At 41.4% G+C, this 27,522-nt stretch overlaps 1 protein-coding gene and 1 non-coding gene across 7 annotated transcripts in view; both read left to right on the top strand.

The window, feature by feature from the left end:
* The first annotated feature begins 250 nt into the window (after positions 1–250).
* The window catches only part of DYM (dymeclin), a 329,646-nt gene continuing 302,374 nt past the window's right edge, over positions 251–27,522 (top strand). For 3 of the 6 annotated variants that reach the window (XM_053205580.1, XM_027068935.2, XM_027068937.2), the window contains exons 1-2: positions 252–274; positions 9,263–9,454. In XM_053205580.1, the coding sequence (XP_053061555.1) occupies positions 9,315–9,454 (140 nt within the window). In that variant the 5' untranslated portion in view covers positions 252–274; positions 9,263–9,314. Of the gene's footprint in view, positions 275–9,262; positions 9,455–27,522 lie in introns of those variants that run through there. The other 3 variants (XM_053205579.1, XM_053205581.1, XM_015072241.3) reach the window with 3 other exon arrangements.
* Positions 6,925–7,031, top strand: LOC113602381 (U6 spliceosomal RNA). The gene has a single exon (XR_003423808.1). It is a non-coding gene; the product is annotated as a U6 spliceosomal RNA (small nuclear RNA).

Below are 27,522 nucleotides of genomic sequence, written 5' to 3'. Positions count from 1 at the left end.
GATTCATACTGTTGTTTTAGAAGGGTTTCATAGTGGTCCTGGATTGAACTGACTTGAATACTTTGTGGCCTAGCCTCGCAGCTTTGAAAATAAAATTTATTTGCTATACATCAATAAAAAACAGGCAAAGGAGAAGAACAGGCGATGGCCTCTTTCACAGCAAAAGAAATGCAAACTAAAATCATACTGAGAAACTTTTCTGTCTCAGCAGTTGGCAGGGATCAGAAAGTTTGATGAGACGGTGGTGGCCGTGCTGTGGAGAACAGGTGCAGAGGTGAGCGGGGTGCGGGCTGGCAGCCTCTAAAGAGGGCAGCTAAGCGGTACACGGGAGGAAAAGAAGTCCCCCCTCCACCCACCTGAGTTCATAGACCCTTGTCACGGAAGACAGGTTAGCAGGAGAAAACAAGTAGAAGTTTATTAACGTGTGTACCTCATGTATACATGGGAGATACCGAGGGAAAAATGAGCTCTTCTCTGAGGTGGTGTAGATTTCAGACTCAAATACCGTCTTAGGGGGGACAGGGGAGGGGAGGTGTGGGTCGCTTAGGGGCTCGTAAATGGTTTCTAGGAAAGAGGAATGAGCCCTTAGAAGAACAGACGAGAGGTGCGTTAGTTTGGGATAGTGTGTCTGCTGTGGTGTCCACTTCTGGTCTTCCCTGTGATGAGTTACCCGGTTGGCCACACTTCCAGGGGAGGGATTTATAATAATGAAGTTCTTTTGGAGGAACGGTCTTGAGGCAGATAGACAGCTTCGTCCTGCATTTGTTAGTTTTCACATGCCTGTGGCTCAAAATCATCAAAATGCCAAAGTGGCATTTTTAAATATTTCATTGAGACATATTCAGGAGTCTCAGGCATGATTAATTATTAGAGTATCGTAATTCTGGTATTAGAATTGGAAAGCTTTGATAAAAAAGAAGTAAGTAGTTGAGGATGAAATCTGCTGTGTATTCCTCAGAATTATATAGTTAACAGGAACTCCCTGATGGACCCAAATGCATGACTTCTTTTGCTTTTATTGAAAAAGTTTGGTTTTGAGTAAGACTTGAAATAATTTATCTGCGGAAAGTAGTCTGTGTAATAAAAGAGTGTTCCAAGCCACCAAGAAAAATAATTGTGAGCTCTTAATATCTCATCATGTGATGTTATAGGTGATGAAGTAACGTAATATGGAAAAATAAACCTAGTGGTTGTGATAGAAAGTACCTGTAAGACTTGCTGGCACCTTTCTTGGGCACGTGGATTAGACTTTGAAAGGGTTTGGCTTTTTTTTTTTTTTTTTAACCCGATTAAAAAAAAAAACAACCCTTTATTTTGTAATGATTATAGACTCGTAAGTTGCAAAAATAATGTGGAGAAATCCCAAGTACCTTTCCCTCAGCTTTCCTCAGTGTTAATATAAGGATTGTACATTATCCATTCCAGGAAGTTCATATTGACCCAAAATAATAGACGGTGGACTGCACTTGGGTTCTTCAGGCTTTACGTTCTTTTTCCCTTGTGTGTGTGTAGCTCTGTGAAATTTTATCACATGCGTAGATTCGTGCAGCCATCACCACCACCACCGCAGTCAAGATACAGAATTTTTCGATTCCCACAAATGAACTTCCTCAGGCTGTCCTTTTATGGTCACCTTCTGCCCCCTCCACGCCCTGGCAGGCCACCGATCTGTGCTTCCCCACTAGTTTTGTCATCTTGAGTGTTACATAAATAGAGTCACAGTGCGTAACCTTTTTGTTTGCCAAAACTCTTTTTCAATAACAAATTACAAGCATACAGAAAAGTAGAGAGAACAGTACAACACAATATAAACGCCTGTTCCTTCCGTCCGGATTTGATAATTGTTAATAGCTTGCCATGTTTGCTTTGTCTGTATTTTGTTCTGATACCGTTTGAAAGTTAAGTTGCAGATAAGATTACTCTTTACCACTAAATGTTCAAGCACACATCTCCTAAGAATTAGGTCATTTTTCTACTTACACTATCATTATCTCACTTATGTCCATGTGATAGCTTCTATTCAGTCCATATCCAGTTGGGTCTCAAGATTGTCTTTTATAATGGTTTTTTCTCTTTACAAATCTGGGTTCATTGAAGATTCATGTATACATTTGGTTGTTACAATATCCCTTCAGTCTCCTCCAGTTGAGAGAAGCCCCCAACCCCATGCACAGGGTGGTGGTTCTTTACAACGAATGTCGTGTATCCTGCGTTTGTCAGAATATTGCCGCATGTGGTCATCTCAGTCGTTTCTTTATTCTCAAGCTTCTTGGTTTTGAGCGCTCAAAAGCGCTTCTTTTAAATTAGTTAGGATGTTTTAAGGCCCAGAATGTGGTCTGTTTGGGTGACTATTCAGTGTGAACTGGAGGGCAATGTGTATTCCGCTGTTGTTGGATGAAGTAGGCCGTAGATGTCAGATCCGGTTGATTGATGGTGGTGTATAGATCCGTCAGGCCCTTACTGATTTTATTCCCCACTGGGTCTGAGCATTTCCGAGAGAGGTGTGCTCAGGTCTTTGTTCATAATCGTGGTTTACCTCTCCTTGCAGTTCTGGGTAGTTTTTGCCTCCTGTATTCTGACGCTGTTGTGCTAGGCGGCCCACATTAAGAGTAGGTCTTCTTGGACAGTTGACTCCTTTATCATTATGTAATGCTCTTTTGTTTTTTTTTTTTCAATCTGTGATAAGTTTCCTTGCTCTGAAGTCGACTGTGTCTAAGATTAATACAGCTTCTCCTGCTTTCTTTTGATTAGTGTTAAGTGATACATCTCTCTCCATCTCTTTACTTTTAATCTGTATGCGTCTCGTATATTTAAAGTGGGTTTCTTGGGGTGCCTGGTGGCTCAGCGCAGAGCCTGCTTTGGGTCCTCTGTCCCCCCTTCTCTCTGCCCCTCCCCCGTTCATGTGCGTGCACACCTTCTCTCCCCCCTAAAACAACAACAACAACAACAACAACAAAATATTAAACAAAATATAAAGTGTTTCTTGTAGACACATTTGGTTGGGTCTTATTTTTTGATCCACTTTGACAATCTCTTTTAATTGGCAGATTTAGGCCATTGATGTTCAGGGTGATTATTGATAAAGTTGGATTAATGTCTACCAGTGTTAGTTCCTCTTTTCTATTCACTGCCCTTATTTTTGTTCCTTTTTTTGTCTTCTCTTTCTCTGCCTTTTGTGGTGCTGATGGAGTACTTACGTGAATCCCTTCTCTCTCCTTTCTTAGCATGTTCATTGCGCTTTTTAAAACTTTTGTTTAGTGGTTGCCCTTGTGTTTGCAATACACACAGCTAACCCGAGTGCACTTTCAGACCACACCCTACCATTTCACAGGTAGCGCAAGTACCTTGAGATAACAAAGTACATCATCCTCATTCCTCTCTTCCGTTCCTTTTATCATCCCCGTTGTTCACTCACTTTTATATAAACTAGAATCACTAAACACAGTGTGGCTCTTCTTATTTTGAGTCTGTAACTTTTGGGGGTGGGCTTTGCTCCCTTATCACAATGCCCTGGAGACCTGTGCAAGTTACTGGATATATCAAAGGGTTCCTTCTTTTTATTCCATTATATGGAGGGACCTCAGTTCGCTTATTCATTCACGTGTTGAAAGAACATTTGGGTAGTTTTTTTGTGTGAACCTAAGTTTTCATTTCTCTGGGATCATACGTAGTGCAGGAATGCAACTGCCGGGTCAAATAGTATGTCTGTGTTTAACTTGATAAGAAACCGCGTAACCGTTTGCCAGAGTTGCTGTTCCATGTTACGTTCCGACCGGCACTGTATGAGAGTGCCACTTTCTCTGCATCCTTGGCAGCTTTGGTACTCTCAGTGTTTGTTTGTTTTTTATCTTAGCGATTCCAGTAGATGTGTACTAGCAGTATATCATTGTGCTCTTAATTTGTAGTTCCTTAATGGCTAATAATGATGGAATATCTTTTCATGTGTTTGTCATTTGCCTATCTTCTTTGGTGATGTGTTAAAATCTTCTGCATATTTTCTGATTGGACTGTTTTCTCATTGTTGAGTTCAGAGAGTTCCTTCTGTGTTCTGGGTACAAGTCCTTTGTTGGCTCTGTGACTTATAAATACTTTCTCTAAGTCTGTGGCTTTTTTTTTTTTTTTTCATTCTCTTTGCAGGGTCTTGCACTGACCAAAAGTTTTTAATTTTTGTGAAGCTTAATTTGTCACCTTTGTTTTTTTATGGGCTGTGCTTTTGTGTTATGTCTAATAAGCCCCTCCTAACCCCAGGTCACAAAGATTTTCTCCCTTGTTCTCTCCTAAAAAGGGTTTTATAGACTTTTGTTTTATGTTTAGGTCTGTGATTTATTTTGAGTTATTTATTTATTTATTTATTTATTTATTTATTTATTTAAATGAGCTCTGTGTCCAGTGTGGGGCTTGAACTCATGACGCTGAGATCAAGAGTCGCAGGCTCTACTGACTGAGCCAGCCAGGCGCCCCTATTTTGAGTTAACTTTTAAGATGCAAGGGTTTTTTGTTAGTGGCCTCTGGATTGCAGCACCATTTGTTCAAAGAACGGTCTTTGCTCTATTGAATTGCTTTTGCATTGTTGACAAAAATCAGCTGGTTGTATTCTAGTGAGTCCCTTTCTGGATTTTCTGTTTTGTTTCATTGATCTATGTGTTTATCCCTACTGTGGGTTTGAATTCAGTTCCTCTTTTCTGACCAAGCTGTGACTACGGCTTGTCAGTAAACACATAATGGTGGAAATCTGAAATTTAGATTTTGGGAGATAACTTTAATAATATAATGACATTAAACTATATCAGACAAATAGATTTCTTAAAGTTTGCTAATTGTTTGCCTCCGTAAAGAATAATTTACAGTTTTGGTCACTACTAATTTAGTTATGATGGTAACTTTGTGTTTTCCATACATGTTAAAAATTTAACTATGAGTAGATGAAGGAGCTTAAACATATTTAATTTTTAAAATCAAAGTAATACATAGACATAGTTAAAAAAACTCAGATAATCTGATGGACACAAAACAAAAAGACTGCATGACCACCCTCTCCACTCCAGAGAGGGCTGCACTCCAGTCTCTTAGCTGTTGTTTTTGGTTATTTATTTCCTGATTTATAACTAATATACTTTCACTGTTATTTGCCGATTTAGTAATTAGGTATTTTCTGCTGACTTCCTGCCTATTATGGAAGATGAGAATTTCACACTCTTAAACCACCACTACTGATTCTTTTTTAAGCATCTTCCCAATATAGTTCCCTCGCAATTTTTGGTTAAATGTCTACTTTTTCTATTGTGATGATTATATAAATATCGATAACTGTAGAATTGAGTCATGTACTATGATTACATGACCCTTAAACAATTTTTGTTTTTTCCACAGTGCGTAATTAAAAAATCATTTGTTTTCTGTGTAGCTGTCCTTCGTTCCTACCAGATTCTCCTACAATATTGGTAACGCGCCACAGAATAAGGTCAGACATGTCAGGTGACCTGTCGCTCTCTGGCTTGCTTCCCCCTGGAGGTCATGGGGCCGTCTCGACTCGTGTCCCAGCCTGCTGCACGTGTCTTCTCCTGGGCGTCTCTTACTCCTGTCTTGTGTTGCAGCCTTTGTTTCTTGAATTCCTTGTCTTCATTTTTCTTGGTTTATTCACTCACCTTGAAAGGGTACATCTTCCAGCACCTTCCAGAAGATGGGGCCATGGGAGGCTTTTTTGAGTTGCGGCAAGTCTAAAAATGCCTTTATTCTACCTTTATACTTAACTGGTAGCTTGGCTAGCCAAAGAATTGTAGTTAAAATTGTTATTATTATTTTCTTAAATGTTTTTATTTATTTTTGAGAGAGCGTGAGCAAGGGAGGGGCAGAGAGAGAGGACAGAGGATCTGAAGCCAGCTCTGTGCTGACTACGGCAAGCTTCACGTGGGGCTTGAACTCACAAATCGTGAGATCATGACCTGAGCCAGGTCGGATGCTCAACCAACTGATCCACCCAGGCACCCCTAAAATTATTTTTTATTAATATTTTAGAGACATTGCTTCCCTGTCATTTACCTTCCAGTATTGCTGCTGAGTGATTGAGAAACCATTTCTTTTAAAACAACTCTCACTCTATATTTATGGCAGGAACAGAGGGTAGTAGGCCAGACCCCTGTACATACTGTCCATTTTCAGCAAGTCTAAATATTTGGCACATGTGCTTCATCCCCTTTCTATAATTTTATTTTTTTATTATTTTTTTTAACGTTTATTTGTTTTGAAGAGACAGAACGTGAGCGGGGGAGGGGCAGAGAGAGAGAGAGAGAGAGAGAGAGAGAGAGAGAGAGAGAGACAGAATCCGAGGCAGGCTCCAGGCTCTGAGCTGTCAGCACGGAGCCTGATGCGGGGCTCGAACCCACTAACCATGAGATCATGACCTGAGCCAAAGTCGGACGCTTAACTGACCGAGCCAGCTAGGTGCCCCCATCCCTTTCCCTCTGTTCCTTTCCCCTTTTCTGTTTGAGAAAGTATTTATTGATACCACTAAAGCTCCTCTGTTCCTCTCCTGATAACATTCTGTAAAAGCATTCTTCTGAATTTGCTGTGTATTTTTTCCATGTATATTTTAATAATTTATAGTAGGTATGAACATATCCATGATATTGTTCGCATGTTTTAAAATCATATAAGTGAAATCACACCATGTCTGTTATTCTGTAGCATTTTCTTTAGTGTGTATTTTGTCCATGTTGGTAATTGTAGCTCTAGTTAATTCATTTTCATTAGTGTAATGTACCCCGTTGTAAGATTATATTAAAACATTTCATTTTAAATGACTTAAAATGTGTAAAATAACTTTGGAATTGGGTGTGACAAGTAAGGCATTTATATATTTCAGAATATTTTTATAGCATTTTCTAATTGGGCTTACTAATTCCTCATTTAAGATATTAAACCACAGTGCTGGCTTGGGCAGCGCACATACTAAAATTGGAACGATACGGAGAAGATTAGTGTGGCCCCTGTGCAAGGGTGACACGTAGATTTGTGAAGCTTCCGGATTTTTTAAAAATAAAAATAAAAAATTAAACCACAATCTAGACGTACGATTAGCTGGCTTGATATGGAGGCTTAGTTGGAGCCAGCTGGTTTTGGGGTCCCTGTCCCCTGGGTAGGGAAGAAGAAAATGCTAGGTGGTGTTGAATTCAGGGCCAGGTGACAGGAAGCCAGATTAGTATTTCTGCCTCCTGTTCAGAAGACCGGCTGTCTGTGTGCACTGGGGGAGCCTCATCCATTTAGGTAATTTAGCTTAGTCCAGTCGCAAAGTTCCAAAGAGAATGTGGAAGGCATGCTTCCAAATTCTGATGTTGGCTTCAGTGTCTCTGTGGAGTAAGGAGGGACAGACGTAAGAAAGTAAGTTGCTACCAATGGAGGTTCTCATCCAACTGGAGTTTTTCCTTTGGACATGGTTTCCTTTCATTGCAATGGTAATTTTAGCATAGTGTAATTATTATTCATCTTACCACCATTTTATATTGTCAGTGAGAGGCTTTCCTGAACAAATTGAGATAGAGCATGATCTAGAACTATGTCAAGTGTGGTTTGATGAAGACAGCAATTCATGCTTTATCTAAACCTTCTGCCTTCACCGTGGTCTCCCTGGGCTGCCTGGGGCACAGCTGGGCCCTACAGCACCACCCTCACTTGTCCACACCTGGCTGGAGGGGCCAGGGCTTTGGGAAGAGAAGAGCCCTTTCCTGCAGAAGTCCCCTCCCTGGCCCCATCTGCACCCACCCTGTCTGCACATCCCCGCAGGGCCTGGGGTGGCCTCGGCAACAGCTGGGCCCTGAGGCCATTACCAGCTTCTGGCCTTTCCCGGAACAAGGGGGCTGGACCCTAGTGTGGTTGGTGGACACTTGCCCTGGGGGAGCCCCTTTGACGGGCGCATGAGGAATGGGGGGCTGCCGTGGGGCCGCGAGGCTGGCCTGCTGCTCACGGATGCGCTGAGGGGCGTTTTCACCCCTGTGTTGTGAATGTCCCGAGGAACTGCCGTAAGGCCCACGTTGGGGTCAGTTTGTTTCCCCTCAGTACACACCGGAACTGCTTGTCCCTCGGGGGTCCCCACGCCCCTGGCCAGTGCCTGGCCGCCTCCTGGTGCTCAGACGTCCCTGGCCGTCAGTGTCACCTGATGCTGGACTCGCCTCTGTGCCTTGCTGTGTCCCAGGCCTGCCGCGGTGCTGTGTGGGGCTCAGTGTGCCCTGATGACCCTGAGGACCACCAGAAGAAGCCAGAATAAATGGTTTGCACTGTCAAAAGAACAAAAAGAAAAACAAACAAAAAAACCTCAAGCACAACAGATGTTGCAGATGCTGATCATTTATTCGCCTAAGCTTTCCTTCAGCATACTGCTCAGGGCATACCTGTTACATGCTAGTCTAGACACTGGGGAGAGGAAGGTGAATCAGTTCTTATTTTCAGAGAAACCAAGTGCCTCATGGTTTAGGGGAAGAAGCCTGCCAGCTAATGCTGATATGCATGACACCACAACGAGAGGGACACTAAGTGTCAGCTTTGGAACGGGGAGCCCGTTCTCTTTCAGCACATAACTCAGTTCAGGTTCCTTCTCCCCTGAGTGTAGGTAGCTGATGGCCGTCCCTTCGGCTACTTGCCCCCCTTCTGAGCACGTTCAAGATATGCACTCTCTATCTCTTTATCACCATCATTTGTTGTAAAAGGCCTTCATTTTCAGGGGCGTCTGGGTGACTCAGTCACTTAAACGTCCGACTTCAGTTGGGGTCATGATTTCATGGCTCATGGGTTCGAGCCCTGTGTCCGGCTCTGTGCTGACAGCTCAGAACCTGGAGCCTGCTTCGGATTCTGTGTCTCCCTCTCTCTCTGTGCCTCCCTTGTGCTCTCTCTCTCTCTCTTCCTCTCAAATATAAATGAACATTAAAAAATAAAAGTAGCTTCATTTTCAGACAATTGGTAAGAAGTTATCATTGTTAGGGATTTGCTTTGAGACGTTTCCTAGGCAGAGCTATGCTCATTTGAAGATCTAAAGCATGGAGTTGGACTTTTGTGTGTGTGTTAGCTAAGACAGATTTTAATTTTAGCCCCTTTCTCTCCTTTGTGACTTTGTATCTGGTGTCTAATATATTTAAAAATAAAGAGAAGTGTGATTCCCTTAAGTAATTTTCCGGGTTGGGTTTTTTTTTTTTTTTTTTTTTCATTTAGGTCAAGGATGGGAAAAGTATGATTAATGTTGAGCAAGTTTGAAATTTCTTTTCATTCTTTATAGATTGTCTTGCGGAAATGAAGGCTTAAGGACAAGTTATCTACCAGATTGGAAGATGGGATCGAACAGCAGCAGAATCGGTGATCTTCCTAAAAATGAGTACTTAAAAAAGTTATCGGGCACGGAATCCGTCTCTGAGAATGACCCGTTCTGGAATCAGCTCCTCTCGTTTTCTTTCCCTGCACCAACCAGCAGGTAAGAGGTTACTCAGAGATTGAAGATTCATGTAAACTTGTGTGGTATGCTGATTCAAAAAAGAAAGTTTTTAACGTTCTGTCTGTCCATCCTCTGTCATACATGTACCCGTAGAAAATCCAAAAGGTATGGAAAGTTGGAAATAAGTTTTTCTCTTTCCTTTCTTCCACCCAGCCACCTCCCTTCCCTGGAGGTGATTCCTCATAGCAGTTTCTTTTGAATCTTCTCGAATAATACAAGGTTATTTAAGCATATATGTCTCATGTAGTTTTACAACAGTGTTTAAACACAAGTCCCAGCATCCTGTACATGCCTTGCTTTTTCTTTTTTTGCTCCTATCCCTTGCTTTTTTTCCCCTACAGTTAAGTAAAATGTATTTTGTAAACATGTGCTTATATGCAACTGTCTTATTCACTCAAATGGCTACAGAAAATAAACTTGAAAAAAACAATGAAAAAAATGAAAAAAAAAAACCCAACAACCCTCTCTCTGCCCCTCCCCTACTCACTCTCTTGTGTCTGTCTCTCTCTCTTTCTCTCTCAAAATAAATAAACATTAAAAGAAGTTTTTTTAAATAAAGTGGTTTGAGGGGGGCGCCTGGGTGGCTCAGTTGGTTAAGCATCGACTTCAGCTCAGGTCGTGATCTCACGGTTTGTGGGTTCGAGCCCCTCGTTGTGCTCTGTGCTGACAGCTCAGAGCCTGGAGCCGGCTTCAGATTCTGTGTGTCCCTTTCTCTCTGTCCCTCCCCCGCTTGTGCGTGAGCACGCACTCTATATCCCTCTCTCTCAAAAATAAACATTAAAAAAAAATTAAAAAGAAAGAAAGAAATGTAACTACCAGAAGCAACGAATGCAACTTATTTAGTTCCTAATTCTAACAGACATTATAAAGCCAACTGTAGAAATGTCAATATGGACTCGGTAGGAGGATTTATTGTTAATTTTGTTGGGTCTGATAATGGTATTACGGTTATAGAAGACAATGTCCTTATTTTACTTTAAAATACTTTGAAAAAAGTGGGTGAAGCAAATACAGAAACAATCAGAATGGTATTAATTATGAATGGATAAGCCAAATATGGCACATTCATGCAACGGACTATCACTGAGAAATAAAAAGGAATGAGGTATTGATATATGCTGTGACATAACATTCACAGATCCCAGGGACTAGAACATCTTTAGGGGGCTGCTATTCTGCCTGTCACACTAAACCTGTGTAGGTATTGACTATGTGGGTATTCAGTATTCTAGTCACTCTACGTTATTATATGCCTATCAGTTTTTATAATAAAGTTAAAAAGGAGATCTTGGTTTTCATCTGTCAAATTGGCACAAGTCAAAGAGTCTCAAATTGCATTAAATTGACAAAAGGGTGGGGAAACAGACCTTCTTGCCCTGCTTGTAGGAGTATAAATGGACACAAGTTCCATGGAACAGTTTGGCAAGATCTGTCAAAATTATAAACCCGAACACTCTGACCCAGCAATGCTACTTTGCAGAATTTATACTAGAGATGTATTTGTACACAGGGGAAATGATGTATGCAGCATTATTTGTTATGACAGAAGCCTAAAAACAACATCCACAAATAGAAAACTGATTAAATATTTTCTGTAGATACCCTGCAGCCATTAAAATTAAAAAAAGTTTTTTTGTTTATTTTTGAGAGAGAGAAAAAAACTTTTTTTTAAGTTTATTTCTTTTAAGAGACAGAGACAGCTTGAATGGGGGAGGGGCAGGGAGAGGGGGAGGCAGAGAATCCCAAGCAGGCTCTGTGCTTGAACTCACAAAAACTACGAGATCATGACCTGAGCCGAAATCAAGAGTCAGATGCTCAACCCATTGAGCCACTCCAGCACCCCAGTTACATTTCTTAAATGTCTTTATTTATTTATTTTTAGAGAGAGGGGGAGAGAGAGCACGAGTGGGGCAAGGGTGGAGAGAGAGGGAATCCCAAGCAGGCTCTGCGCTGACAGCTGGATCTTATGAACTGTGAGATCATGACCCGAGCGAAACCAAGAGTCAGATGCTTAACCTACTGACCCACCCAGATGCCCTTTAAATGTCTTTATAATAGACATATTCACTCTCCAGCCCCTGCCACATTTTTTTCCCCCTGTGCTATTAAATTTTTCAACAAACTGGGTGTGTTTTTCTGTAGAATGTTCCACCTTCTGGATTTACCTGATTGCTTCTCATATCTTGTAACTCTGTGTGTGTGTGTGTGTGTGTGTGTGTGTGTGTGTGTTTTGTAAACTGGAAGTCAGATTTAATAGCTTGATGCAACTTAAACAGTTTTGGTAAGGGTACTGTGTAAGTGATTCCATATACTTGATATTGTGCTACATCAGGATGCAGAAACTGTGGTTTTGTATCAGTTATCGTGCTAAGATTGATTTGAGGTTTGAGTGTGTTTTAGCCTCCATTGATGACTTTGGTCTGAATCACCTGTTTCATAAGAAATTACAAAGTGGTGATATTTTTAATTTGATCCTTTCTTTTGTATTTATTAACTGGAATTTTTCTGTAAAGAAGAACTCTCCTTCATCTTTTAAGTGATATGCAGTTTTTACTCTATGATTAAATAAGGGTAAACACTTAATTCCTTTCCTTCACCAATTTTCAGTATGAAAATAGGATAACGGTGACAAATAAGTATTTCCCCTCTCCCTCGACCCCAGGCTTGGGAGGCCTGTCTCTCTGCCTTTGGATGGTGAATTAAAAAGAAAAAAATCTATGGATGTATGTTGTGGTCCTTATGGTTTTAATTTGCCTTTTTTTTTTTTAAGTTTATTTATTTATTTTGCGAGAGAGTGTGGGCATGAGTGGGAGAGAGGCAGAGAGAGAGAGGGAGAGCAAGAATCCCAACCAGTCTCCACTCTGTCAGCAGAGCCTGACGCTTGGTTTGATCTCACAAACCATGAGATCATGACCTGAGCCGAGGTCAAGGGTCGCTTAACCGACCGAGCCTCCCAGGCACCCCCCATCTGCCTTTCTTTAATAATCAAGGGTATGTGTATTTTTATGTGTTTAAAGAGTAAGGATTATTGCTATTTCCTTTTTGTGAACTATTTATATATTTTGGCAATAATGTTCAATTTCTAGTTTCTGGATACAGTTGGATTGGGCCTTGGAAGTTTCACTTAGTTTATGGTTTCATGTGATAGCATGGATTAGTTGCATGTTATAGGAAGTGGGTACTTATTACTGCTTCTGAGATCCTTAGAAAGTTAAAGAAGCTGTGGCTTGGTGGGAGACGTCAAACTGAAGACAATTATAGCATCAGCAGAGTACGAAACCGTTTTCCTTCACAATCAACAAAACTAACAGGCAACCGACAGAATGGGAGAAGATATTTGCAAATGACCTATCGGGTCGAGGGTTAGTATCCAAAATCAATAAAGAAATTACCAAGCTCAACACCCAAAAACCAAATAATGTAGCGAAGAGATTGGCAGAAGACACGAATAGACACTTTTCCAAAGACGACATCCGGATGGCTAACAGACACATGTAAAGATGCTCAACATCACTCATCATCAGGGAAATAAATACAGATCAAAACCACAATGGAATACCACCTCACACCTGTCAGGATGGCTAAAATTAATGACTCAGGAAACAACAGATGTTGGCGAGGATGAGGAGAAAGAGGAACCCTTTTGCACTGCTGGTGGGATGCAAACTAGTACAGCCACTCTGGAGAACAGTATGGCGGTTCCTCAAAAAATTGAAAATAAAGTTACCCTCCGACCCAGCAGTGGCACTACTAGATATTTATCCAAAGAACACAGGAGTGCTGATTTGAAGGGGCACATGCACTCCAGTATTTATAACAGCACTATTGACAATAGTCGAAGCATGGAAAGAGCCCAAATGTCCATCACCTGGTGGGTGGATAAAGAAGATGTGGTGTATCTATACAATGGAACACTCCTTGGTAGTCAAAAAGAATGAAATCTTGCCATTTACAACAATGTGGATGGAACTAGAGCGTATTATGTGAGCGAAATAAGTCAGTCAGAGGAGGGCAGATATCCTGTGATTTCACTCATATGTGGAATTTGAAAAACACAACAGATGACATAGCGGAAGGGAAAGAAAAGATAAAAACAGAGAGGGAGGCAAACCATAAGAGACTCGTAACTACAGAGAACAAACTGGGGGTTGGTGTGGGTGGGTGGGAGGATGGGTTAAAGGGGTGACGGGCATTAAGGCGGGCACTTGTTGGGATGAGCACGGGGTGTCCTTTGTAAGAGTTGAATCACTGGGTTCTACTCCTGAAGCCAAGACTACACTGTATGTTGTCTAACTTGAATTAAAAAAAAAAAAGAAAATGAATCTGTTTCCTTACTCCATGAGGAGTTTCTCACTGAGTGCCACTGCTCGTGTTGAAATAAGACTTAGAGGAAAAAGGGCATAGAGAGACTTCGTCATTTGCTGTCACACACGTTTTCTTTTCACTTGGGTAAGCTACGGTACGGCGCAGTTTTTAGTGTCTTCTGAAAGGCATTGAAAAAGACTTAACTAAAATGGAGAGAGATACCATGTTTAGAGATGAAGAAGACTACCATAAAAATGTCAGTTCTTCCCAAATGGACCTACAGAGAAGGTGATTCCAGTTAAAAATCACAACAGCTTTTTATGGGGGCTGGGGGGATAAGGTGGAGAGATTTTGATGAGCTGATTCTAAAACTTAAAACGGCAAAGAGCAAATCCTAATAATCGAAGAAGAAGAAGGGTGCATATGCGGACACGTGTTTGATTTATGCAGAACTGGCACCTCGGAGCACTGGGGGAAGGATGAACTTCTTAAGGAATAGTGATGCGAAGAATTCGTTAGTTCTTTTTGTCTATTTTGTACCCTCTAAAGTTTGCCATATTTTTGCTGGTGCTTCGTGGTTTGAATTACTGTGGCTTCATAGTTAGTTTTGTTTATTACTGCTCTTTCTCGAAGATCCTTTGCTGTCCTCACGTATTTATTCTCTTTGATGTCATTCCGTTTTCTTAATTCACCCTAGTTTATACGAAAAAGCACATAGGAATCTTAGGAAGTGTGAAAAGTTGTAAAGTGAATAAGCGGCATCGTGCAGGTGTGTGTGTGGGATGGTCCTGGAGGCTTCGTTGGTGGCATCGTACCTCTGCCCCTTTGTGCTGGTATTGTCCCTGCCCCTCGGTGCTGGTGTTTGATGTGTGACCTGTAGAGCCTTGACATTGAACAGGCCCTGAGCTAGCAGGTGCCGCCTCATTGGCCGAGTCAGAGATGGGATTACCTAGTGTATGAATTATTCAGCACTACGATGAATCTCTGCAGAGAAGACTCTGAATTTAGATGGTTTTTAGATTGCTCACTCCTGGAATTTCTTGGATCCATATGTGCGGTTTTCAAGTGCAGCCCATTTTTTGCAGCCAAAAATTGATGTCTGCCTTTTTTTTAAGACACTGTAAGGCCTTTAGGACTAATCTAATTCTTGCTTACTATAAATTATTTTTGGCACTAGAGTAATCAGATTTTGTTCGAGTTTCCAGGCATGGTTGCAAAATCCTATTAAGATTCTTCAATAGTTTTTAACTTTTCACTGTATTAAAATTACTTGTGAAGCAAAAGTCTGAAATAAAATCAAGATTAATTTAAGAGTAGAGTTTAAATAATATGCTGTTTATTTTTTCTTAATAAAATATTTAAAATTGCTTGCATGGCCGATTTTATATATTTCTAAATACTAAATAATAGCAGCAAAAACAAGAAACAAAACCGTGCTTATTATTTTTTGGTTTGTGGGCATCCGAGTATCCCCCCGTGAGGGTATGGTATATGGGAACACATTTGTAATTAATATGTGTCGTCCTTGTGACTGGACCAGATGACCTTTCGTTATTTATAAGCTATTATTAATTTTGTAAGTGTTTATTTTTTAGTTTTTTGAGAGAGAGAGAGGCAGAGCATGAGCGGGGGAGGGGTAGAGGGGGAGACACAGAATCCGAAGCAGGCTCCAGGCTCCGAGCTGTCAGCACAGAGCCCGACGTGGGGCTCGAACCCACCGACCGCGAGATCATGACCTGAGCTGAAGTCTGAGCTTGACCAACTGAGCCACCCAGGCGCTCCTGTAAGTTAAATTTATCCATTTATATCTCGGGATATAATGAGGAACTAGATAACGTCTCTTGCCCTCGAAGAGCTTATAATCTGTCTGTAAACCAACACATGAGTGCAGTGGAGCATGAACACAGCAGCAGCGTCTCAGGGTCTGAGGTAGAGCGGGACAGGGTGAGTCACAGATTTCCTGGGAAGAAGTGGCACTTATGTTTTGAAAGGGAATTCATTCTCATGGTTCAAATCCCAGAAGGTACCAAAGGCTATGTCATGGAAGTCTCCTTCCCACCCCTGTGGCCCTCAGCCAGTAGCCCTTTCTGGAGGCAACTGAAGAAGGAGAGATGCTTAAGTGGCCTCCTGAGCCCTAGGGAATAGGAGGGGCTGGCCCCAGTAGGGGAGGGGCAGAGGGGAGGCCCGGTGTGTGGAACTGGAGGTGAGGGGCGGGGGCTTGGCAGATTTGAGGGGTCTTGTAAAAAAGAAAGCAGTTTCGATTTTGTCCTAATGTGATTGAAAGATTTTTATCATAAAGGCCGGGATCAGACTTTCATTTTATTAGATACTCTGACTGCATCACCTTGTGACTGTCACTGTGTCCTTCAGCAGAAATTACGGTTGACCCTTGAACAGCACAGATTTGAACTCTGCGGGTCCACGTGTATGTGGATTTTTTTCTGATAAATGTAGCCCTGTACTGTAAATCTGTTTTCTCTTTCTTACGATTTTCTTTAATGGCATAGTCTTTTCTCTAGCTGACTTTCTATAGGATATAATACATATAGCATACAAATACGTGTGAATAGACTGTGTGTTATTGGTAAGGCTTCTGGTCAATAGTAGGCCCTTAGGGGTTAAGTTTGGGTCAGAAGTTATATGTGGTGGTTCCCATGCCAGGGGCACCTGGGTGGTTCAGTTGGTTAAGCGTCCAACTCTTGATTTCAGCTCAGGTCATGATCTCATGGTTGTGAAATTGAACCCCGTGTCTGGCTCTGTACCAGTGTGGAGCCTGCTCGGATTTCTCTCTCTCTCTCTCTCTCTCTCTCTCTGCCTGTCCCTCCCTCTCTTTCTCAAAATAAATAAATTTTGGAAAAAAAAGTTATATGTGGATTTTTCACGGTGCAGGGGTCGGTGTTCCTAACCCCCCTGCATTGTTCAGGGTCCACTGTATTACTTCAGTGTCTTTGTTTTGTTTTGTTTTTTAAATAATTCGGTTACAGGATCAGTTATGTATGTTTCAGGTAGGTGCAATGTTAGAAGGTATATGGATGCTGTGTAGGATAGTCAGGATTACAGGACTCTGGAAAGTGTTTTGGAGGGGTTGGAATGTGCCACCCGGGCGCCCCTGTAGCTGGAACTTTAAAAATTATCATTTATTTTTGTCTGAAAAGATAATACGTTCTTGAGGTCCCAAATTCAAAAGACACAAAAGGTTACAAAGCGGGAAGTCTCCCTTCCTCCATCCTGTTGTGTGTCCCGTTGCCTTCCCCAGAGGCAGCCGATGTTGCCAAGTGTTCTTAGATGTGCTTTCAGAGGACGTCTCATGCTGTCTTAGTCCGTTTAGGCCCCTGTAACAGAACCCCCCCCCCCCCCCCCCCCCCCCCGCCCCGGACCGGGGAGCTCATGAACAAGCGGAGTTTTCTGCTCACGGTTCTAGCGGCCGGGAGTCTGCGGCTGTGACATCAGCATGACTGGGTGAGGGCCCTCTTCCTGGTGTGTAGTCAGGACCTTCTCTGGCCCTCACGTGGTAGAAGGGGTGAGCAGGCTCTGTGGGGGCCTTTCTAATAATGGGAACTGATCCCATGCCTAATCCCATCACCTTTTGGGGTTAGGATTTCAACATATGCATTATGGGAGGGGGATCCAAACATTCAGACCGTAGCACATGCATTTATAAACGCATGCACATAGATCCCCCTTGTTTTAGACAATAACGTATGTTACATGCACTTCTGTACCTTGGGGTTTTGGATTGTATTTTGGAGAGCCTTCTCTATATTAGCTTCCTCATTGTTTTTGATGCGGGCATAGCATATGCCCTGAATATACCAAGATTAATATAGCCAAATACATTAACCATTTGGATTGCTTCCAATATTTTGTTATTACATTGCAAGCGAGTGCCACAATGAATAGCCATGTACGTATGGATGAAAGCGGTTCTTGTGCTGTGAGTAAAGCATGACTGAAGGACTTGCATTAATTCTTCTAGTTTGTGTTGGCAGGGCATGAGACACAAGTGTGATAGGTGGGGACCAGATTTTACGGATCACTAAAAACGCTTCCCAGCATGATTCATGGTGTTGCAGGGTAGAGTCATAAGCCTGCCCGGGTCTAGTGGCCTGGAGAAGGGTGCTTACTTTGGGCCACACCTGTTGAAAAGCTGAGGATTAGCATTGTAGGTTCTTGTTGAGTGGGTTTGGCTAAAGTATTGTTTTAGGGAGATCACTTGTTAGGGAGGGTGAATGGTAGATTGGAAGGAGCAGGAAAGAAGAGAAAGTAGGGCAGGAAAGCCACATGCCAGGCGCTGCGGTAATGGATCCACCGCGTGATGAAGGTCTGAGTGTCTGTGCCGACGCAGGAAATGGAAAGTACCGCATCCTCCTGGAACTGGCATAGCCAGCTAACAGAACAGTGCATAGAATGATGTATTTTAGGGGCGCCTGGGTGGCTCAGCCTGTTAAGCGTCTGACTTCAGCTCAGGTCATGATCTCACGGTTTGTGAGTTCGAGCCCCGCATCGGGCTTTGTGTGGACACCTCAGAGCCTGGAGCCTGCTTCAGATTCTTTGTCTACTCCTCTATATCCTTCCCCACTCCTGCTGTCTGTCTGTCTGTCTCTCTCTCAAAAGTAAATAAACATTAAGAAAAGCATTTTTTTTAAATAAAAAAGGATATATTTTAAAAGTTCTTTTGTTTTAAATTGATACTTGATTCGAACATAAATACTTAATGAGCTTACAGTTCTAGATTTGAGAGCAGTGCTCAGCCATATAGTGACAGCTTGTGCACTTATTTTTTAATTTTAATTTTTATTGAATTACGGTTGACATGCAGGGTTCTATTAGTTTTAGGTGGACAACCTAGTGATTCAGCAATTCTTCTGCATTGTGCTCCCCACAGTGTGTAGTTGCCATACAACATCATTACAGCACTGTTGATTGTGTTCTCTGTTGTACTTTTCATCCCATGACTTATTTTATGACTAGAAGTTTAAACCTCTCAATCCCCTCCACTTATTTCCTCCATTCCTCCACCTCCCTCTCCTAGCACCCACCAGGTTTCTTCCCTTCCCTTCCCTTCCCTTCCCTTCCCTTCCCTTCCCTCCTTCCTTCCTTCCCCCTCCTCCCCTCCCCTTCCTTTCAAATGTTTATTTTTTTTTTAAATTTTTTTTTTTTAACGCTTATTTATTTTTGGGACAGAGAGAGACAGAGCATGAACGGGGGAGGGGCAGAGAGAGGGGGAGACACAGAATCAGAAACAGGCTCCAGGCTCTGAGCCGTCAGCCCAGAGCCCGACGCGGGGCTCGAACTCCCGGACCGCGAGATCGTGACCTGAGCTGAAGTCGGATGCTTAACCGACTGCGCCACCCAGGCGCCCCTCAAATGTTTATTTTTGAGAGAGAGAGTGCAGGCAAGCACGATCAGGGGAGGGGCAGAGAGAGAGAGGGAGACAGAGCGTTCCAAGCAGGCTCCTTGTTGTTAGTGCAGAGCCCCTCTTGGGGCTTGAACTCATGAACCGTGATACTATGACCTGAGCTGAAATCAAGACTCGGGTGGATGCTTAACTGACCGAATCACCCAGGTACCCCTGTTCTCTGTGTTTATGATTCTGTTTCTGTTTTTGGTTTGTTTGTTTGTTTGTTTGTTTGTTTATTTATTTATCTATCTATTTATTTATTTTAAGAGTCCACATGCTTTTGTATACTTATTAAGAATGAGAATCATTTTACCGAAAAGGTGCACTGACTTTTTGAGTGACCTGTAAGGAATGGAGGCAGTGAAGCATGATAGGGGGAGCATAGATTTTGGAGCCAGACCAACTTTGTCTGGTTCCACTGTCTCAGCTCCACTACTGACTAGTTTTGTGAATTTAGGCAAGCTGCTTAATCTCACTGGGACTTTTGAAGCTTCTGTAAAATGGAAACGGTAACGCCTGCCCTCTAGATTTTTTGGTGTGTGTGTATGGGGGGGGGGGTATAAAACACCATAAAGCATGTAAAAGTGTTTGACTTTCTGCTTCTTTCAAGGATTAAATATCAATCAGTTTAAAAAAGAGGAAAGCCTCTGTCTTGGGACAGTCTAAAATATTTGAGGGCTGAAAAAAAAAGCAACAGGAATTACCAATTTCTCCGATAACTGCTATTTCCTAAAGTTTGAGAATACTCTGACTCTTTTGAATTAATTGTTCAGTTGTTTCAGAAAATTAAATCAGCCACGTAGTATAGTAATACTTGTCTTTGTGCTTGCATAATGTCCTTTTATAAAGATCACCTTTAGAAACCTTTACTGCATTGTGAAAATTGTATTATGTTTTCCAACCACTAGATGGCGCTCAAACAAGGCCAGAAGGTGGCTTTTGGCACACACAGTTAACTTAAGCTCATTTTTACTTTATTTTATTTTATTTTATTTTATTTTATTTTATTTTATTTTATTTTATTCTATTTTATTTATTTTATTTTATTTTATTTTATTTTATTTTATTTTATTTTATTTTATTTTATTTTATTTTTAATATATGAGATTTATTGTCAAATTGGTTTCCATACAACACCCAGTGCTCATCCCAAAAGATGCCCTCTTCAATACCCATCACCCACCCTCCCCTCCCTCCCACCCCTGGTCAACCTTCAGTTTGTTCTCAGTTTTTAAGAGTCTCTTATGCTTTGGCTCTCTCCCACTCTAACCTCTTTTTTTTTTTTTCCCTTCCCCTCCCCCATGGGTTTCTGTTAAGTTTCTCAGGATCCACATAAGAGTGAACACATATGGTATCTGTCTTTTTCTGTATGGCTTATTTCACTTAGCATCACACTTTCCAGTTCCATCCACGTTGCTACAAAGGGCCAGATTTCATTCTTTCTCATTGCCACGTAGTACTCCATTGTGTATATAAACCACAATTTCTTTATCCATTCATCAGTTGATGGACATTTAGGCTCTTTCCATAATTTGGCTATTGTTGAGAGTGCTGCTATAAACATTGGGGTACAAGTGCCCCTCTGCATCAGTACTCCTGTATCCCTTGGGTAAATTCCTAGCAGTGCTATTTCTGGGTCATAGGGTAGGTCTATTTTTAATTTTTTCAGGAATCTCCACACTGTTTTCCAGAGTGGCTGCACCAGTTTGCATTCCCACCAACAGTGCAAGAGGGTTCCCGTTTCTCCACATCCTCTCCAGCATCCATAGTCTCCTGATTTGTTCATTTTAGCCACTCTGACTGGTGTGAGGTGATATCTGAGTGTGGTTTCGATTTGTATTTCCCTGATGAGGAGCGACATTGAGCATCTTTTCATGTGTCTGTTGGCCATTGGATGTCTTCTTTAGAGAAGTGTCTATTCATGTTTTCTGCCCATTTCTTCAATGCAGTATTTGTTTTTTGGGTGTGGAGTTTGGTGAGCTCTTTATAGATTTTGGATACTAGCCCTTTGTCCGATATGTCATTTGCAAATATCTTTTCCCATTCCGTTGGTTGCCTTTTAGTTTTGTTGGTTGTTTCCTTTGCTGTGCAGAAGCTTTTTATCTTGATGAGGTCCCAATAGTTCATTTCTGCTTTTAATTCCCTTGCCTTTGGGGATGTGTCAAGTGTAAGCTCATTTTTTTGAATACCAGATAATGCATATTTACTTTTGGTACCTTTGTATACAGCGAAGCACAAAGAAGGAAAAAAAAGTAAAAATAATAGCAATCAGAAGTAACTATCATTAACATTTTGGTGTATATGCCATCAATTCTCTTGTTTAAAAATGTGTCATAGTCTACATGTTCTTTCTTTAACTTACATTTTTTAAATGTTTACTTACATATTTTGGAGAGTGAGAGAGAGAGAGGGAGCGGGGGAGGGACACAGAGAGAGGGAGAGAGAGGATCCCAAGTAGGCTCTGTGCTGTCAGCACAGAACCCCACATGGGGCGCGATCTCACAACCGTGAGATCATAACCTGAGCCAAAATCAGAGAGTCAGAAACCTAATTGGCTGAGCCACCCAAGCGCCCCAACTTACATTTTCCTCACGTCAGTGTTTTCCTACAGCATAGCTTATAAATGGATGTATGGTATTCTGTCTTATGGATGTCAGTATGTCAGTAATTTAACTAACATTTAACATTTTGGTTGTCTTTTTTAAAATTTTTTTATTTTTTAACGTTTATGTATTTTTGAGAGAGAGAGAGAGAGCGTGAGCAGGGGAGGGGCAGAGAGAGAGGAAGACAGAATCCAAAGTAGGCTTCAAGCTCGGAGCTGTCAGCACAGAGCCCGACGTGGGGCTCGAACTCACCAACCCCGAGATCATGACCTGAGGCGAAGTCTGACGCTTAACCGACTGAGCCACCCAGGCGCCCCTGGTTGTCTGGTTTTTGTCATTATATGTAAAACTATGATGAACTTCTTGTAGTCAAGTCTTTTTACATATCTGTAATTATATAAGTGGAGTGAGCTCTTAGTTGATTTGCTGGTAAAATTGTCTTTTTTTTTTTTTAATCACACAAATCTTTCATTGTAGAGAAGTTAGAAAATATGAAAACAAGAGGGAAAATAGTCATGTATTTTCTTCACATAAAGAAAGCCACTGTTGATATTTGGTATATATTCTTCCATACTTTTTATAATGCACATGCCTGTAGATAGACATGTGTATTTATATCTGTCTTTTTTTTCTCCTACAAATATGGGATTATACTGTATTACTGTTATGCAACCAAGAAATTAATGTATTCTTTTTTTTTTTAAGGTTATTTATTTACTTTAAGAGAGTGAGCGAGTTGGGGAGGGGCAGAGAGAGAGGGAGAGAAAGAATTCCACACAGGCTCCATGTTATCAGTGCAGAGCCTGACCTGGGGCTCAATCTTAGGAATTGTGAGTCTATGGCCTGAGGTGAAACCAAGCGTTGGACACTTAACTGACCAAGCCACCCAGGTGCCCCTGTATTTTTTTTTTTAATTTTATTTTTAAGTAATCTCTACCCACCCAATGTGGGGCGTGAACTCACAACCCTGAGATCAAGAGTCGCATGCTACACTGACTGAGCCAGCCAGATGCCCCAAATTAATATATTCTATATGACATATTTCCTTTTCAGTAATTGTGAATTTTTAAAGTTTATTTATCGAAAAAATAGTTACTGAGTGCCCCATCTTCATGAGACACTGTTTTAAAGGCTGGAAGTCTTTCTGTGAACATGAGGAATGAAGTCCCTGCCCTCTTATAGTTTGTATTTTAGTGGAGGAGATGGGCAATACATAAAGAAATAAATACATAAAATCATTTCTGAAAATGCCAAGTGCAGTGAAGAAAAATAAAGCAGAGCAAAGTCGCGGAGAGTGACAGAATGGGAGCAAATACAAGCAAGAGATTTCTTTAGATAGAGGGTCTCTGGGGAAGCAGCATTTAAGTAGAGACAGTAGCGAAACCAGGGACTGAGCCATGCAAATGAAAGAATATTCCAGGTAGAGGGAACGGCAGGTACCAGCCTGCACCTGCCGCAGGAGGAAGTCCTACGTGGCAGTGGAATGGCAGGAGGCAGAACAGTTAGCAGGGAAACATGGGACTTTGGCCACGTTCGAGACTTTTTATGTTGCATGGTATTCCAGAGATGAGCACGTTTCACTGCTGGCATTTGAGAGGGGAGTCTAGTCTGTTAGACTCACTAACTCTTCTAGACTACGGAAAGATTTTACTCACATAGTCTGATTTCTTATGGTAAAATTTACATAACGTGAAATTTACTATTGCAGTTGTTTCTGAGTGTGTGATTCAGTCAAGTACATTCCCAGTGTTGTATGGTCACCACCAGCGTATGTTTCCAGAACTCTTTCATCATCTCAGGCGGAAACTGGGTACCAATTAAATCCTAACCCCCCATTGCCCCTTTCCCAGCCCCTGGTAACTTCTGTTGTACTTTCTGTCTCTGTGAATTTGCCTCTTTGAGGTACTTCTTATAAGTGCAACCGTATAACATTTGTCATTTCATGTCTGGCTTCTTTCACTTTCATCCACGTGGCACGTGTCAGAATTTCCTTTTTAGCTTGAATAATGTCCATTTTATGTACATACCATATCGTATTTTCTTAATTAATTAACTTTTTTATTTTAGAGAGAACACAAGCAGGGGAGAGGGGCAGAGAGAGAGAGAGATAGAGAATCCCAAGCCCATGCTCAGTGCAGAGCCCGATGTGGGGCCTGATCCCACAACCCTGAGGTGGTGACCTGAGCCGAAACCAAGAGTCAGATGCTCGCCTGACTGAGCCACCCAGGTGCTCCATCACATCATGTTTATTTGAACTTCAGTTTGTTGTACTTACATATTCTTTTTAAAAAGTTCTCCATTTTGGGGGCACCTGGATGGCTGAGTTGGTTGAGTGTCTGACTTCGGCTCAGATCATGATCTCATAGTTTGTGGGTTCAAGCCCCATGATGGGCCCTGCACTGACAGTGTGGAGCCTGCTTTGGACTCTCTGTCTCCTTCTCTATCTGCCCTTTACCCGCTCACGCGTGCATGCTCTCACTTTCTCTCTCTCTCAAAAAAAAAAAAAAAAAATTAAAAAACATAAAAATAAATGTTTTCCATTTCTGTTCAGCATTGTTAGGTTCCAGTCACCACTGTGATTGTTTTTTTGTTTTTTGTTTTTCCAGGGATCCCTCTTACATTATAAGAAACTATGTACATTCAGCCAAGAGACTCGGCTAACGTACACGTCATCATTCATTTAGCAGTGGTTTATTGCACACGTACTGCGTGGCCAGGTGCTGGGCTTGTTGCCTTAGGTGCCTGTCCATGTGTAGATCACTTGTCAGGTCTGTGAGGTTGGGTCTGCACGTGAGACACTGAGACCTCGGGGGTTGTCCAGGCTCACCTGGCTCGAGGCTGACGGGAACCAGGTTTACACCCAGTTTTTGTAGCTCCAGAGCTGGATTCTGTGGGCCCTCATGGTACACAGTCTCCATTTGGAAGCAGAATCGCAGACGAATTCACATAATGGTGAAAGAGCTACAACATCAAATTGTATGACGATCTTGGAGCACAGAATCGCCAGATCATCTGTTCACATTTTGGAGCACTTTCAAAGCACAGTAGGTCACAATAACAGGTACTTTATGTCTGAGGGCCGTTACATACAATGTAAGTGTGAGGATTACATTGTTTACAGCATGGGTAGGCTGTCCCCCATTTAGCCTGGCCTTGAGTGGAGTGTGACTTCCTCCTGTTTGCAGTGAGCTGCCTGAATGATCCTTCCTCCGAGTTTCTTGATGTTCCCTCTGCTGAGAAACAGGAAGAGAGTCTTTTATTGAATTAGGTCATATGGTTTTAACTGACAGAAACAATTCAGTGATTGCAACATTTTTTTTTTCTTTGAATTTTTGATGCCTGTGTCCGCTGCTGTGCCTTTATTCCCTTTGGCATGCTTGCTGTTCAGTTTCATTAGCTGTTTCAAGTTGAAGCCGTCTGCTCTGCTGTTGGTGTAGTTGAATGGTGACCAGGGTCACATACTCGGTGTTTCGCGAAGGGAATAAATAACTTGAGACTTCTTTTGGCACCTTATTTTCTCCCGTCGAGGGGCCGAAAGAAGGTCAGTTTTCACATCTTGAGTCAAAACCTTTATTTCCCGTTCTTTCATTTATCCCCTTCTATGCAAGATCACTTTAGAAGATGCGTGAGTTTGCCCGGGGTTGATGATTTCTCCCTCAGACTAAAAGTGGAAATGGGGGCAGTAGCACTAGCCTTGTTTAAAACATGAAAATGAGGGGCAAGTGCATTTTACTGCGAGGACTCCCTTCCTTCCTTTCCCCGCTGTGTTGGGTAGCATCTGGATTTTCAAGTCATTTTTTCTGTCACTTTCTTGAGAAAATAAAGACAGTATTATCTTGCATGGTGGCTGCTGAAACTGTGACATTTTAATAGTTATGCTTCCTTTCACTCTGGCAGTTGAATGGCAACATATAGGATTCTCTGTGAATCCCATGAATCTAAACACCTTTTAGGTCCTGCTTGGCGCATTCAAAATTGCTATCATAAATTTATATGCAGTTTTTAGCCTTTGGCTTTTTCCAATGAATGGGCCCTTTTGAAACATTCCTTTTCCCATAGTTGAACCAGTGAATGGGCTGATTCTAGTTAGTTTTGTGAATGATTTCTGCAATTTTCTCTTTGCTAAGGGAAAGAAAAGTCTTTAGGAATGCTTCCATACTTTGCTGAATGGTTACTTGTTTATTTACTCAGGTTGTGTTTTAAACTGGCAAAACATTACATATTTGTCAGAGTGTGTGTGCTGTGGGCTGAAAGAGATAGTATCAATATAATGTCAATTTTGAAATCATTTTATGGCAAAATCCTCAGTGAAGGGGACATAAGCATTTTCAGTTTCTTTTTTGAACCTCATGATTATAGTTTGATTGTTCAGAAATCTATGTATAATTTACCCCAACAGCTTTCTGTCCATCAGCTTTTCATTAAATATGGTTTGAACTATGAATTTGTCATCTGTCATTATTGAGATTCATATATGAGATGGGTGTGCTTAAAAGTGAAATAAAACCAGTCTAAATTGCTGAAAGCTGTGAATTAGGGAATATATAATTTAAAAATTTAGCTTCCTGACCAAAGTATAGTTTATGATTTCTAACAGTTACAAAAAAGTCCCATCTGACATCCTTCCACTTTCCTTATTAGGCTTAAAACTTTCTGTTTCCTTTAGTTTCTTACCATTCACATAAGCTTTACATGATTTTAATCATAACATACAGTTTTTGTGCTGGATAATACGTGTGTGGCACAACTTGTTTTAGGTATGTATAGAAATTCCAAGTAGTTAGTAGGGAGTGTTTTAGATTGATGTCCTGTGGGTTTACTGTAATAAAAAAGCTAAATACTATTCATATTGTAAGAATATTAGATATAAGATGTGTTTATTCCTACATTGTGATCTTGGGCAAGCTACTTGGCTTCTGTTTCTGTTGCCTATAAAATGAGAATACCCCTGTTTTGTCAGGCAGCTTCTTGGGGTTTTGGAAAGCAATCAAGTGAAATGACCATGGTGAGACAACTTTGAATAATTTCTAGGTCTATACACATTGCAAATTCTAATCAGCAAATTTATTTGCATGTCGACAATTAATATGCTAAAGTCCTTAAACATACTTCTTTTGTAGAAGTTTTTTTTTAAACATTACTTTCCCTTTTTTTTTTTTTTTTTTTAGTTTATTTATTTATTTTGAGAGACAAAGAGGGCACAAGCAGGGGAGGGGCAGAAAGGGGGAGGGAGGGAGGGAGGGAGGGAGAGAGAATCCCAAGCAGGCTCCACACTGTCAGCACAGAGCCCGATGTGGGGCTCAAACCCAGGAACCGTGAGATCATGACCTGAGCCGAAATCAAGAGGTGGACGCTTAACTGACTGAGCCACCCAGGCACCCCTCTTTTGTAGACATTAAACAACGCTTGTCCTAAAACTTCTCCCTCGTTGAAGTGCTTTGTTTAAAAAACAACATGAAAGTCAGTTTAACCTCCATTTTAGCCAAACAGCCGAAATTCTAAATTAGTGGAGTTCAAATTAATGAAGTCACATTTTTAGTTAAAAAAATATTTTTCTCTGTAGTGTAAAAACTTAAAAAAAAAAAAACAACCCTTGCTTTTATGTGGGAACCCACATACTTCTGTATTTGAGAGTATGGTAAGACTGTGTTTAGGTTGCAGTGTTGTTTTACAACCAACTGGTAATCTCTTTTCTAAGATCATGTTTATTCAACCTTTTTCTCTTGCTTTAATCCCCG

Source organism: Acinonyx jubatus, chromosome D3 (genome assembly GCF_027475565.1).
Source record: "Acinonyx jubatus isolate Ajub_Pintada_27869175 chromosome D3, VMU_Ajub_asm_v1.0, whole genome shotgun sequence".
Taxonomy (NCBI): Eukaryota; Metazoa; Chordata; class Mammalia; order Carnivora; family Felidae; genus Acinonyx; species Acinonyx jubatus.
This window is presented reverse-complemented; position numbering and strand designations above follow the sequence as displayed.